The sequence below is a fragment of the Plectropomus leopardus genome, chromosome 22 (assembly GCF_008729295.1).
Source record: "Plectropomus leopardus isolate mb chromosome 22, YSFRI_Pleo_2.0, whole genome shotgun sequence".
Classification (NCBI taxonomy): domain Eukaryota; kingdom Metazoa; phylum Chordata; class Actinopteri; order Perciformes; family Serranidae; genus Plectropomus; species Plectropomus leopardus.
Window position 1 is genome coordinate 6,128,302 of NC_056484.1, and position 15,644 is coordinate 6,143,945.

A 15,644-nucleotide genomic window follows, 5' to 3' on the forward strand; every position below is an offset into this window, starting at 1 on the left:
GAAGTTGCTTTTTCACGTTTTAGCCCCAGTTTTAACCCCGGTTTTTCCATTCCCTATACCTGACTACTCTGTTTCTGTCTGTCCAACCTTCTGTCTGCAGGTGATGTTATTGTCTACATCAACGATGTGTGCGTCCTGGGAACCACCCACGCAGATGTGGTCAAACTTTTCCAGTCGGTGCCGATTGGCCAGAGCGTCACTCTGGTCTTGTGTCGTGGCTACCCTTTGCCCTACGACCCAGAGGAGGCCACCAACACCAACAACAACACCGCCACCACCACCATAATCTCCCCGCTGGGCATCATGGAGCAGCGGCCCATCATGGTGAACGGCAGGACGGGCTACGACAACTACCTGGACTATCTGTCCCGCACGGCGCGCTTCGTCACAGACCCGGGTCAGGACCAGGTCAACAACGCCCAGCAGCAGCTGCTCACCCCTCATCCAGGTGACACCCACTTGGATGGCTCGCTTCCTCCCACCACCGGCACCACACCTCCTGACAGCGTCTCCATGGCGTCGTCAGGGGCGACACAGGGGGAGCTACTGACCCTGACCATGGTGAAGGGCGTGGAAGGTTTTGGCTTCACTATCGCGGACAGCGCTACGGGCCAGCGGGTCAAACAAGTGCTGGAGCCTCAGGGCTGCCCGGGCCTGTGCGAGGGTGACCTGATCGTGGAGATTAACAAGCAGCACGTGCAGGGATTCGCACACACGCAGGTGGTGGAGCTTCTCAAGGAGTGTGCCGTAGGAGCGGAGACGATCCTGGTGGTTCAGAGAGGCGGAACAGGTAAGAACCATGGCTTCCAGCCCGGTCGCCGGATGAAAATGTTCACATTGTACGTTTCTGCAAACCATGGATATGTTACGTATGCATGCATGTCAGAGTTTCTAAGGCAGCATAGTATATGAGCTTATTTTGTCATTGGGAGGTGGAGGGGATCGTGGGTGGTGTCTCACCTGGGTGAGAAAACTGCCAGCTGCAGACCACTGTTTGGGAACAACTAAAAGCAACACTGGTTGTGTTTTGGCGACCCTTTTCAGCATTTCCACCAGTGTTAATGGCACCAAACCTGGGTGCTTTTTAGGGGCACATCACAGTGTTTCCATGTGGCTTTTGTGGCAATAAACCTGGGTGGGTTGTGTTTTTTTACCAAATCTAGGGTTTTTTTATTGACACAGTGCAGCGTTTCCCAGTTACTTTTCCCAGCAGTGTTTGAGCCACCAAACCTTTGTTGTTTCTACTGTCACGCTGCGACGATTCCAAGCAGCATTTGCACCAAAGAAGCTGGGAGTTTTTCACTGAAAATTACCCACTTTGTTTCGCCAACAAAGACAGTGTTTCCCCACAGTGTGTAAGCTCTGGATCCACAGAATTTTTTTAAGGACCTGTCTGCTTTTCCAGTGGCTTTTGTGCCACCAAATGTAGGTGTTTTAAAGATGAGGTGTGTAGACTTTAGGGCGATTTCGTGGCATCTAGTGGTGAATTGCAGATTACGACCATCTAAAACGTCTCCTGGCTAGAATTCCTTCAGTTGTTATCATTCAGGAGGTTTTTACCGGGAGCTGAACCATCAGCAGAGGTCTCTGCAAACAAACCAGGTAATTAAAACTGCCAATAAACACAGAATGAGGCAGTTTCAGCTAAAAAAATCAGACAGTATAACTCCAGCACTGCTCATTGCGGTCAGCCTTCTAACTACGGTGGCCAATGCGAAAAATGTGAATGGCAGTATCTGGAGCTAATGTTTGTGGTTTGCAGAAAAGTACAATGCCAACATTTTTCTCACGATCGGGTCGTGGCTGCAGGAAGGGATGCTGGAAAGATTGTTTGCTCAACGCGAGCACTTGAATCATTCCTACTCCATTTCTGCCTTTCCAGCTGCATATCTGTCTGCCTATTCATCTGTGTCATATTTTACCGTTGTATCCAAGTGTGTCTGTTTGTGTGATCCGGTCAAAGGCTGCAGAGACCTGTCATGCAGTCCTGCAGTGCTCAACAATGGCTGACTGATGCACAGTTCCTCTCAAGTGCCCTTTCTATTCCTGTTTTCTTTACTCAGCGAGAAAAACTGTTTTCCTTCACTTTACTAAGTAGTTGTTTCTGTGCTCTGCCCACTGACCCATACCTTAGTGTCGCCAACAAATGTCCTTAGATTGAGGCGCACGCTTTTTGCAGTGCCAAGTTATTTTTCAAAGTCACTTTTAGATGTTTTTATCATGCCAGTTTCATATGTATGGAAGATTTTACCTTCTTTTGTGAGGCACGAATAAAAGCTCCGAAATTAAAGCGTGTCAAAAGCAGCACAGTTTTCCCACAAAACACTGGTAGACTGCAAATGGCTCTGAAGTGCTTTCTACCCTGTGTTTTTCCGAATGTGTGGCCCTCTGACAATCATAATTATGCACTGCACTCTGTCGTGAGTCACACACAGGGTTGTAATTTGCAGAATCAACAGGTAGCCGACTGTTTTCTGCTCTGCCAGTGTGTGTGTGTGTGTGTGTGTGCGTATGTGTGGTGTGTCGTGCGTGGAGTGTCTGTCAGACAGCTTACTTCTAATGGCGCTTGCCTTTGACATTGAAAGAAGAAAGCTTTACTGTCATGATTTTCCTAAATGTTTGCACGGCTCAGATGATGGAACATAAGTTGTGTGTAAGCTGTGATGTGCCTGCAAACTCCCTTCTTATTGAATTGTGGAGGTTGTGCGTCTGCCAGCCATGACTCAGCCAAAGCTCCAACGTCGGAGATTAAAACGTTAGATTTTAATTAAATCTCGAAACGGCAACAGCGGCTCTTCATCAACCAAGCAGATAGGATCTGTCTCTGAGAGCTTGTTGTTAAATGTTGTTGAATGATTCCTCTCTTTGAGTCTACCTGTCCTTGATTTATCTTGGCATCCAACATGAACTTTCGCTGTCATTCATAGTGGAATCCACGCCAACTGGATTGGGCGAGCAGTACTGCTCTTGCTCGTGGGTGGAACCCAATTTGTAGTTCTGTATTTTGCCTCTTTGTGTTGTGTAATGTCACATACCAATCATAATGCCAGCTGTCGGGTGCCACAGACACCACCGAGACTCGCCCACAAAGGTCAGCAGCGCCCTCTGAATAGATTTCTCGCCATTTGTTTCTTTATTAGGCTGCCCATGTCTCTGTCAGCGAGCCAGCAAATGGGAGGAGGAGACGCAGAGTGAAGAAATAAGCTTCTAGAAGTCATTTTCAAACCCCCCAAAAAAGGGAGAAAATAATTATATTTAAGCCAGCACCTCTAAAATCTCATCTGCCAACACATAAAGACACACACACACGGGAGGGGTCAAAAGTTTTTGTGACACTACGTCAAAAATCTCCAATCTGTCAGCACGCTCCCCACACATAAACATAAAAACACTCCCATCTGCGCGGGGAAGCTAGCGGTGAAGCGCTCCCCACCATCTGTCCGGGGTTCGTCACTCGTAGCAGAGCTTCAGAAGGTCGAAACAAGCGCTACCCATCTATAAAGCAGCCTGCTGGCCCGTGGAGAAAATGGCAACCTTATTTACATGCTATATTTCATCTCATTATTTCAAATCTGGATATGGCTTAGCTCCACTACACAACAATACGCGCAGGGCGCAGTGTCACATCTGTTTGTGTTGATTTCCTGTGACTTGACAAGCTGTGGGTGCTAGAGGTGGAAAAAACTGGCCGCGTCAGCCGCTGCGCTCCTACAGTAGCATGACTGCGTATGGCTCTCATATGTGTGGAAATGACTACAGCTCAGAAAAGCTGCCAAATATCCCAGTTGGGTGCGGTTTTAGTCATTGTTGATGTTTTGAGAGTATTTTGGAGATTAAACAGAAAAACACAGTCAGACTTTAACCTCATTAAGATCAGAGACTTGAGACCCTCCTGGGAGAAAACAGGTCGCAATGAAATCTTTGTAATTTTCGTCTGCAAATTATTTTACTCCTCATGGAGATAAACAAGAAGAGGACTGAGGAGAAAAATCACATATCTGGATTTTTGATGTGGCAAAGCTAATGATTTGTTATTTTTCATAAAGTCTTGTGATGTTAGCTGTGTTGACTTTAACCTCTTTAGTTTTCTCTTCTTCACACACAATACGTATATAATGGAAATACAGAGAGGAGTTAGGGTGTGTTTTATATGCTAGCAGGCAATATTCAAGTAGTGGTTCCCAACACAATGGGTAGAAGAGAAATCAAGACGGTTATTAGATGATTTTATGGGTTGAAAAATGTTCAGACTTGTCCTTCATTTTTACATCTTTGAGCCTAAGGCTGATTATTTTTTCAAATAATCGATTAGTTGTTTGGTACGGAAGAGTATTGATGCAACTCAAAAAATAATAAATCAGTGTCTCTCTCTAACAAGATATTTTCTCGTTCTAATATGATATAAAAAAATATAGTTTTTTTACCTAGGTTTTGCCTTTTTTATGTAGACATTTTTCCCTACCTTTTTTTAAGCTTTCTAAATTTTTGTTTGTTTTTTTTCATTGCCATTTACCCTGTTTTTATAAGAAATCGCACCAATTTGCACATGGTTCAAAGGTATAAATACGTGTAAAGGGTGTCTGGAAAGTGATATCGCTTCAAGTCTCAAAGGGTTAAGCCAGACACCGTTCTTGAATGGTTTGTGTGTGTTTTACTCCATGGTGCTGGGCTGCTCCAAAGCTCATAGTCTTGAATGTGTTGGTTCCCAGTGAAGATTGATGTATTTCAGTCGAGTTTTGGCTCTCTGTGTAGTTTCAAAGTGAATCTTTAAGCTACTTGATCTTTCTGGTCTATTTATTTTACCAGAGTTCAGATATGTTGCCATGTTTGTTCCTAGTCAGTGATTATACCCACATAAACAACCATTTTCTGCAACATAAACATTACCAGCTAAAGTGTGAGCTGTGTCAGACTCCCGGCAACCGCTGTGAGGTTTGAGCTGCAGCTGATTCTCTTTTCCCACCCAACTTCCTCAGAAAGGCCAGCTCCGAGCATTTAGCCAAGCTATTACCCGTCGTAATAAAACTGTCACCATGCTGCTGGAATGATGTTCCGGCTCTTAACACGCCACAATTTGGCCCGTTCTTTTAGACCACTGGACACTGGCCACACTATCTAATTGAACTGGCTGTTAAGTGCTTGTGCACGCTAGTCAGTGTAGTATAGAGAGGGGAGAGCGACTGATATCCGTCACCAAACAACTGTCACGCTCCCGTCTCTGGCACATTCTCCAAAGACTTTCCAGCTCAGGGGCGAGCACACATCATCACTTTTACTCAAAACACAATCTGAAGTGGAGGATTGAACGAGCACCGCGAGCTGACTGAGTTTAAAAGTGTGTGAGTGTGCATATTTCTGCATGACAGATTTTTTTTGAATGGCTGCCTCTTTATGCTGCGGACTGTTCTTTCTCCTCCAGCATCTGGTCTCAGGGAGAACACACACACACACGCACACACACAGCCAAGAAATGGATTAATTGACAGCATCTACACCCTCATGAATACCGCGATGCAGTGTTAAGTAGTCCAAACCATCATGACCATAATGACCAGTGAGTGTCAGTGTCCCACGCTCATTCAGGGTTTTTTATCTGGCTCAAAATTAGGTGGAAATGGTTACCATCCTGATCACACACATACTTGTTTTAATAAGTTTTAATAGTATTAGTGTTTTAATAAATTACAGCCAAATTGTTACATGGATAGTCTTTTGTCTCACTAATGTAAATTCGTCATTATTAAGGATTTATCTTCAATTTTCTGTCATGGTCTTGTTTGTTTGTGCTGTGGTCAGATGGCTGAACTGCTCCCAACATGACAATGTTGTGTTTGCTGTTGTAATGATGTGGAGCTTTTCTACTAAACTTTTTTTTTGTTTTTTTTTTATGTTTCCTCTGGCATGTGTCATCACTCCCAAAGAACTCGCCATCAAAAGCGAAGCATAAGTGCCAAGCTGACCGCCAATTCACCGTCCAAATATTTAGCCATTATCAAACCATCCAGTCAATTAAGCCCCATCACCTTGAAAAAGCCCACGCTCACAATGTAGTTATGATATTTAGCCATCCCTTAAATTTGAGTTTGACTCCTGAGCCGTTTTTGCCCAACAAATGGGCACTCTGTCTCTCATCACTGTATAATTATTGTGCCTGTGTGTGTGTGTGTGTGTGTGTGTGTGTGTGTGTGTGCCAGCATATGTGTGTGTGTGTGTGTGCGCATGGCAGACAGCCTCATTAGTGGCTATCTAGACCATTAACAGGCTGTGTCCTCGTTGCCACACCAGCACAGACACAGGACTGTAATTAGCCGCCGAGACTTGCAGCTCGTTTCACATGTGCGCCGGCTTCCCTCTAACAGGCCGCTGCCTCCCCCGCCGCAGCCCGCCCACACACTCAACACAAACGCAGAGCCACATGGTTTGATTCACACAGGTTGTACGCACACCTACACGACAGCCCGGCGCACACTTTTCCTCGTCTTATTCGCACACATCCCAAGGCAACCTTCTGCACACAAGCCCCCGCACACTTACATAAACTCCCTGCACCATTACTACCACGGGTAAATTCTGCGTTATGAATCAGCCGCCTGGTTCGACTTTGACCTCAGATCAGTCGTGTGCACACGGATGACCAGAGGCGGCTTTGAGAACCGTGCAGGTGAAGGTCTGCCTTGAAAAAGAAGAAGAAGGAGGGTTTGATTCACTGAGCCTCCTCCAGCCTCGCAGGGAATCGGTGTGTAACAAGACAGTGATTCATCGGGTGTGTGTGTGCTTGATAGAATAGTTGGAAACAAAAGAAAGAGGGAGGAGAGAGCAGGAGAGTGATGAGTTCGGCTCTCCGCCAGTAGACCACAGACTGTCGGCCATGTTCACACTTACAGCTCTGTCCTCAGCGAACCCGGAGGAGCTGCCCGCCAGGGATCAATATCCCGTCCAGTCGGCCCCGGGAAGACAGCCAAAGGGCCGTGTTCATGATGGATGAGATTAGATCATAGCAAAAAGGGTTAAACAAAGCTAATGGTGTTTAGACTTGTTGCCATCAAAATTAGATCATGAAGCAAAACTTTTTCCTCCCTGATTGTGGGACGAAGCACTCACTTCTTAAACAAATCAAGCGCTCCTATTTGAGTTGTAATGCGATGGAGTGATTAGCCGGTGATTGCATGAGCGTGGTTAAATAAATTGTGCTGTTTTGAGCTTTAATGTCATGCACATTCAACCGTGCGCCCTGCAAATAATTCTGTTTTGCATACAGCCACAATGAGGCCGAGAACATCGGGCGAACACGGGACGGGCATCTGAATAGAAGTGGATAGAATCGGTTTTCTGCTGTGGTTGTTATGTGAAGCTTCCAGCCTCCCGCGTGAAATGGAGATACATATTCATATAGAGCTGAAAGATTCACGCACGCTGCCATCAATTCTAGTGTTATCATAGACTCATTTGAATAATTGAAGGGCCAGTTGTGGACTCTCGTTGAGATGAAGGAGATGTGTGTTTTTGTGTGGGTGAACAAAAGTAGCCTTATGTGTGTCAAATTGTTGAATGTGTGTGCACTTTTTTTCTGCACCCTCGGAGCAGAAAGCTACTCTGGAAACTCTTCCCAGTTCAAAACTCTTTAATTGGAGTTTTGGGCCGAAATTGAAAAAGAGGCACGACCTCAGCCAGTCCTATTCATCATTACCTGCCAGGGCTGAGGTGGAGGGTGAAACAAGAGTGCACAGACACACAAACGTACACAATCACAAACTTTGAATTCAGGAACTTTTTCATTTTGGAACTTGAATAAGCGAGGTATTCTTTCCTTATTATTAGTGTTACACTTAGGGAATAGGCGTATTTTTGGGGGAGGATATAGGGGGAGCACATTTATGTGCATTTGTCATCCCCCTCCCCCAAGTAAAAATATAAGTAACAGAGGATATTATTTTGACAGAAATAACAACATATCCGCCTTCAATTAGTGGATAAAAAAATCACCAGAATCCAGAAAATGAAGTGTTTGACACACAAAAAAACCCAAACCAGACAGACACTGTCAGACACCGATGCACAGAGGCAACCTTTCGTGGTGGCATGAGACAATCCAGGCGGCTGCATTTGTTTTGTCGGTGCTCTGGGAAACTAATATCAAACAAACTCCGGACTTTGGCCCTGAAGAACGCTGTTTGTGTCCTGTGTAAAACCAAATGTTAATCCAGTTATTTTTATAACAACATGGTGTGCTAGCATATGACGTGGGTCACGTGACATTATATTACGTTAGTAAGAAGTGTACATATTTTAAGCAAAACCATGAACTTTTTTAAAGTTGGGGATTTTTTGTTTCTTCTTAACCAGTGTTTTAGAGAAGAGACCTGAGAACCCGAGACATGGAACAAGTGTAAATTGACATATCATCTCTGAACATCCAAAAAAATATGTAAAATATGGCTGTAAAAACATGATTAAGTTAATAATTATGATTTTTTTAAATAGTTAACTAATATGAAATAAATACATTTTAAAAAATCAAAAATAGATAAATAGATAAAATAACTGACAATGACAGTCACCCAAAAAGTGAGGTATATTGTCCCCTGACTGTCATCGACAGCATAGGGCAAAAGAGTCTTTGGCAATTTGGATATCTAGCTCTAGATATAATTTGCTTGGGTGCAGATGGTAAATAATTTAGGAATGGTGTATGGAAAAATTCAATGGTAAAAATACGTGGCGATACATATACTGGTCTTGCATGCATCCCAAAAATGTGACACTCCCAGAAGAACATGACAGCAGTTAGCTTATAAGATCAGTGCTGGAGTGACACCACAGGGTTCATGTACTGTAGCTTTCTGCAGCCCAGCTGACAGGTCTGGTTAGCAGTCAGTGTGAGGGCCTTTCAGCACCACGGACAGCTCCTTTCGCTCTCTCACTCTCTTCTCTCAGTCTCTCCCTCAGTCTCTCGCCCCTTCTCAACTTTCGCCACGGGGCACTCTGACACCCACGTCCAGCTAAATGTCTGGCACGCCTGAGTTAACAGCGACTCAGCCCCGGGGATCACCTCGGTCAGTGATGCCTGGTAGTGCCCCTCCTTTCTGCCTGTCCGGCTCAGCTCAGGTCCCGTCAGCCACACTGTTGGCTCGCCGTGTCCTTCACGCAGAATTAGACGTAGGTATTCAGCACAGCCTTTCACTGATTGACCTTGTTTGGGAAGCAGAAATCCCTTGCTGCTATCGCTTTTCTCAAAAATATTCTTTGAGTTTTAGATAAGCTGTTGTTTGAATATAAATATGAATCGTATTTTGACTGATAGGAGCCTGAAAAACAGGGCTGCATTTCTTTGTGTCGCCTTTGTTAATTTCCGTGTTGTCACCGTTCCACCGGCGGCTCAGCGAGATGAATGTTTTTACTGTGTGATTGGAGCCTCGCCAGGCCAACACTGGGATGGCTGGCGCATAATTCGAGCAGTCACCCCATAATTCGATGGCTCCATTTGCATACGCTTGTAGCGTCCCAGTGGGGAGACGGTGGCAGCACTTGAAAGACAGGAAGGAGAGGAATTGAATCAGGAAGATGGAGTGTACATGCCGCTGTGAATTTGACTATAGAGCGTGTTTCATTACTTTATGAGCATGTCGGTGTGCTTTTCACTGATTGTTTTCTTTCATCATCTGAGATAGATTTGTCGTTTGATTGTGCTGTGTGTAAACAATGTTGTAAACAGCACAAATGTGGCTTATTAAAGGTCAAAGCGAGAACATGTGCCATTTACTGCGCTGCATTACAAACCGAAACCAGTGAGGTGTAATCATTACGCACCGACTGAAGTGAACGTAGTCTGACTGCCGTTTAATTGTCACTGCTGACAGATCTATGATAGATTAATAAATGCTCTTTTGGTAACAATCAAAAGACAAAAACAGTCCTAAAAGGAGCTGATATAAGATGGATAAGATAAGATAGATGGATTGTCTTGAGTTGCACAACTAAGACGTGATGTCTTATAAGGACACAAACAAAACCCAAAACACTGACTTTGTTTATATGTACATTGATATTCCACTATTATTCCAAATATGACAATATTCGAAATTTAATATGGGTCATATAAACAGCATGCTCCAAATTAAGCCTTATTGCAAATGTAGCACTTTCCAGTTAAGACATGTGGGATTTGCTGCTTATTTGGGTTTTTGGAGCGTTCTTTGGACATGTACATTCAGTATTTATGGCTTAAATGTACTATATAATATGTCAAGTTGATCAACTCGTCAGATTTTAAAGTGATGGTTTTGACGACAGTTTGTGATTCACAACAACCTTTATTACAATACATACTTTTTGTACTCATTTTGTTTGTTGTGAAATTGGTGTTAAATTTAATCAATATTGACATTAAAAAAGTCGTAAATCTAGCTTTCCCTAAGCCTTAGGGTTATTCACGGTTTAAAATCATGATTTTAATTTTTTTCTTTATGATAAAAAAATTCTCAGTATGGAACATGTTAGATCACATAAAATCCCAAAGCATTCACACTTAAAAATATTTTTTAAAAAATCCTAATTGCTACTGGAGAAGAATTCATTGCTGCCTTTAAAATGTTTAGTTCATATCATTTTTCACCACCTGTAGATCGCTGTCTACCATTTCCATTAAGTCCATCATTTCTGAATCATAGTTCTGTATTTTAATCTCTCTGTCTTCACTATTAGTTCACCGATATTTATTTGTGCTTTTCTCCTGTTTGAGTCAGTTGTGCTTTTCTCTGTCCTTTCTACCTTTCACAAACGCTGTTTTCATGTCATATTCTTATTTTCATTTGCTTTATCTGTTATTCGGTTTTATTTTTCATTTTATCGTCCTCCTAAACTCCCTGGAATTGGCTCTCTGGGCTGAAATTAAACCCCACATCTCATTATCTGTTCCTCCCATCTTCAGTCTAAAGCATTTTATTTTTTGTTCTCTCAACATTGCAGGTCACTATTCACCCTGGAAGACCCCTAAGCAGGTAACACCCACCAGCCTCCAAAACTCGGACTGTCCCGCATTTCTGCTTTTTAATCTGTAGATTTTTCAGTAAAAATGGCTGCAGTGTGCATACTGTATGTGCTAATCCAAATGACTTTAATCTTTCATTTGATTCGTTTGTAAGACCTACAAATGACTTTTCAACCCGCTCCCCTCGCCGTACTAACTCCGCTGATGATTCACTGTATGTCCGTGGCTTGTACAACAGCTGGTCCTTGATATTCAGCCCTTCTTTATTGTCACAGGATGAGAAAAGGTCAAGTGGGCCACTCGTAGCATCGCTCATCTCTTGATCCAGAGCTAATTCATAACCTGACTCAGTGCCATCAGGGTTATCCACACTGAGGGCATCTGAATTATGCTGCACAGTCGCTGCTCTAACTGCTTTGGCATGGCCCCGATGCATTTTCATCCTCCTTTTATCTTCATTTTACAACGTTTTTTTTCTGTCTTTTAGATTTTTTAAAAGCTTTTTTTTTCGTATAACCATGCATTCGCTCTCTGGTCATTTCTCTTTCACCTTGCCTTTATTTTTCTTTGTCTCATGTGATATCTCTGCAACGTTCAGCCTCCGCCGCCATAAATACTCCACTATCATCCGCCGTCCCTGGGCCCATGAAAAACTCCAAACAGCCCCTTAGATCAGATTGTCTTTATGTGTATTTGTCACACTCACATGCCCGCACACGAGCGCCCATCTTTCTTTGTTTCTCTTTGTGCGACTATGTGTGTAATCCATTTCATGCCTGGACGTCCTCCCGGCGCTGCTCTGACCAGCCCCTGACCCCGGCTCGTGTAGTCATCGTTCCAGATCAACGCAGGAAACCTACTTTGTTCGGCTTCGACAACACTTGCACCAAGAAATTCACCTCATTGGGCCTCGTACAGAAACATTCACCTAAATTTCTCTTACATTTTTTAAAAAAAAAATTCTCTTAAGAGAAAATATGAGAAAACTCAACTCAAGATGCATCAAATATTCTTAACCATCCAAGTCTGCTCTTACCCGTCTGTGCTAATTGATGATTCCTACTTAATCAAAAGTCTCCTTTTAGCACTGGTGGGAGAGTTATTTACTTAGTTTCTTGACTTAAGTAGAAGTACTAATACCACACTTTGAAAATACTTTGTTACAAGTAAAAGTCCTGCGTTTAAAATGTATATATGTATGATCAAAAAAAGTGCTTTAAATATTTGAAGTAAAAATAACCAATGCAGAAAAATAAAAAACACCCCCCCCCAAAAAAAAAATCACAACAAAAATTAAGATAAAACATTAAAAATATTCCAAATTATAAAAATAGAAAAAATCATCCAAAATTTAAAAGTAAAATACATTTTTAAAAAAAAACCTTAAAACTCAAAACTGTGATAATGTACAAAAGACACTGAAAAAACCCTCAAAATTATGCAGAAAAATATTGCCTAAAAAGTTTTTAAAAATAAATAAATAGATTTTTATTTTTTGTATAAAGTTACATTAATCTAATTAATCTAATCTTAAACTGAGGGTTGGCAGATATAGCTCAATTCGGTTGAATTTAACACATTGTTCATGAAGATTTAGTGACTCAAAATGTGCTCTACTAAATGGTTAAGCAGGACGTTAAAGGGTGCGGTACTTGAGTAAATGTACTTAATTACTTTCCACCACTGGTCAGCCGAGGGATGCACAGTAACTGCAATTACAGTGGGATCAATAAAAAGTAAGTAAGTAAAGTAATATTTCTTTAGCCCTGAAATGTAATAATCCAGTCATTATAATTATTCTAAAACATCATCTAAAAGTAATTAAATGATATTGATTCATTTTTCTTAAAATGTTCCCCAGATTTCAAACTTATTTTTGGCTTGGCAGCAATTTGTGCTCAGTGAAAACAAGATATTTGTCTTTTATCTTGGTAAAAGTGCTTTCAATCACTTGTAATTTTTTCTCTTACCTAAGAGAAGAAAAAATAAACCCAAAAATCAATGGTAACAAAACAAAAGAACTAATTGTGGATAGGAACAAAAATTAGAGAAAATCTTTTTATAAATCGTTTCTTGCACGAGGCCCATTGTTTGTCATTTCTGCTCCCTTATTGAATCCTCAGAATAATTGTAATTCTCAGCTCAGAGGAAAGGAAATCTTTCAACGTCACAAAGTGGCAGACGGCATGCAGAGCTCCTCTCTCTTGTCTCTTTCTCTCACTCTTTCCCCCCCAGTGTTCATTTGTCGGCCGCCCCGCCTCGTCGGCCCCTCTCCCCCAGCTGCTGAACCCCCCGCACACCAGAGTTCAGCCTCAGTTTAATTGGGTATCATTTGTTGCAGGAAGACTTCTGCAGCTCTGAGAATGAAATATGGCGGAATTTGACTAATAAGGGAAGAACGGGGGATTCGCCTAATTGTCATATCGACCTACAGTCGAGCTCAGCCCGCAGCTCCCGAGAGTTTGCAAATGAGCTTATCGAGATTTGTCTATCAAATCTCGCCAATACTGTACGCAACAGCTACTTAATGTTGGAGCACATTATTCAATGATGTCGTCCCTTAAAGAAGACCTGCCTGCAGTGTCCTCTGTTCATCTGACCGATTTGATTATAGCCAGAGTGTGCTTGCTTCTCTTAATCAAAGAGACGAAGGGAAAGTGAAAGAGAGATCAGGATGCGGCAGTCTAATCCGAGCCTTAACAAGGTCCCCAGTCTCAGCAGCCTGCCCCATGCAGACGTGCTTCACATCAATAGCAGACGCCGCTGAAACCACAAAGAGCGGAAACACTTTTGATTCCGTCCTGGCGCTTTTATGAAGCTGATATTTATTCTCGGTACATCTCGAACCAGATGCCCCGTAATTCTCAATATTAAAGCGTGCCATATGCAGCCAGTCTCACCGTCTCAGTTTCAAAAAGGCCTGTGGCTCCCTCCGGATCTGTCTCTCACTCTTTCTGACATGTCAACATGTCATCTTGGCTATCTGCTTAGTGTCGCGCTGTGACTCGAGCGGCCTGGCTTATCTGACACATCAAGGCTTGACACTGTGACTGACTGGTGTTGTCAAAACTGCCGGTGTCACCTCAAACACTTGACAGCGCATTTACAAATTTGTCTCATCCGAATTTTGGATGAAAGTTATGTAAATTGGGTAAAATATCCAATGTACCACCTTTTAGGGCTGCAAACTGCGACCAAAAAGGGTTGAACTTTTGATCATTTTTTCAGCCCGGTCAACAGAAGAAAATGTTGGTATACCGAAATTATGTCAGAGTGGATTATATCATATGTATCATATAATTGTTTCTAAAGTGACGTGGAAATCTGAGCTGACTTTATCACCTTCTGAAGGAGTCGTCATGTTTCCGGTGACCTTTAGTAGCACGTTTACTCACAATGGCTAACGCGTTACTTTTGTTTGTGGTACGAGAGAAAATCTATCCTGTGTGCGTCTTATAGTCAATGTGACCAGTTCATTGCAGCAACTCTAAAAAATTAGAAAACATTAGTGAATCCCAAAAATCAATGGTTACTAACAAAATAAGAACTAATCGCGGATATGAGCAAAAAGAAAAGAAAATTTGTTTGTGTATTGTTTCTTGCGTGAGGCCCACAGTTTGTCGTTTCCACTCCTCGATCTAATAAATCTCCTGCAGAACAATCGTAACTCTGAGCTGTGAATAAAAAAAGCTTTGTCAATCCTCATAAATGCAACTTGAACCTGAGGTTTGCAAATCAAGACAACTATTTATCAGCAGGGGTGCGACCAACTGAGTGAAAAAGTTTATTCGAAGTCTTTAAAAAACAGTAGCACTGATCAGGATAACTTGAAAATGAAAATGCTTTTTTTTTGTCGTTCTCAGACTCCCTTCAAAAGTGATTCCATATTTATCTGTTTATCACACTTTTCTGTTTTCTCTCCAGACACACACCATTGATACACACTGAGATTTAAATTAAAAAGGAATTGTTTTTTGCTTGTTTCAGCGACTAACCTCACTAACCGTCTGGCTTCCCGTCTGTCTAACATGTATTGATCGTTCGCTAAACCCCTCCTCCTCCTCCAAACAGGCGATTGTCCAATCGTCACTTAACAACCGTAACTTGGCACAGCCTGTCAAGCTTTGGGTTTCTAAGAACAGGGCAATAAAGTGATACCTACCGACTTTTTTGGAGGACAAGTTAAATGAATTAACTTGGGTCACTATTAGTTTGGTAAAACGTCTCCTCATAAGGTATATTTTGGACTCCAGGAAATCTAATGCTATATTTCTTAATCCTTTGAAGGCCAAACAAGCTTTGAGGCTTTGCTGAACAACTGGAGAGGAGTTCAACTTTATGCGTACAGTTCAGCACAGGACACAGCAGATACATGAGGACACAGTGAATATATGGAAGATCTAAAAGTAAATATAAGATATAAGTGTTAAGATAAAACAGTTAATATGTAATTATTATAAAATGATAGTGGAATATAAAATACAAAATTATGTCATTACTTAATTTAAGCATACAAAAACCACCTATCAGTGAGCGTCCATAGCTGCCAGTCTAATCATCTGTCAATACTTCATCAGTAGAAAATAAGGAGAAACTCTTGGAGCAAAATATTACAAAATTGAAGTTAGCAGATATTATCGGTCCTTACAGACACCTC

At 42.2% G+C, this 15,644-nt stretch overlaps 1 protein-coding gene across 2 annotated transcripts in view; it reads left to right on the forward strand.

Moving 5' to 3' along the window:
- Positions 1–15,644, forward strand: part of magi2a (membrane associated guanylate kinase, WW and PDZ domain containing 2a) — a 253,397-nt gene that overhangs the window by 206,535 nt on the left and 31,218 nt on the right. For both annotated transcript variants that reach the window (XM_042511080.1, XM_042511081.1), the window contains exons 10-11: positions 101–790; positions 10,966–10,997. In XM_042511080.1, the coding sequence (XP_042367014.1) occupies positions 101–790; positions 10,966–10,997 (722 nt within the window). The remainder of the gene's footprint in view (positions 1–100; positions 791–10,965; positions 10,998–15,644) is intronic.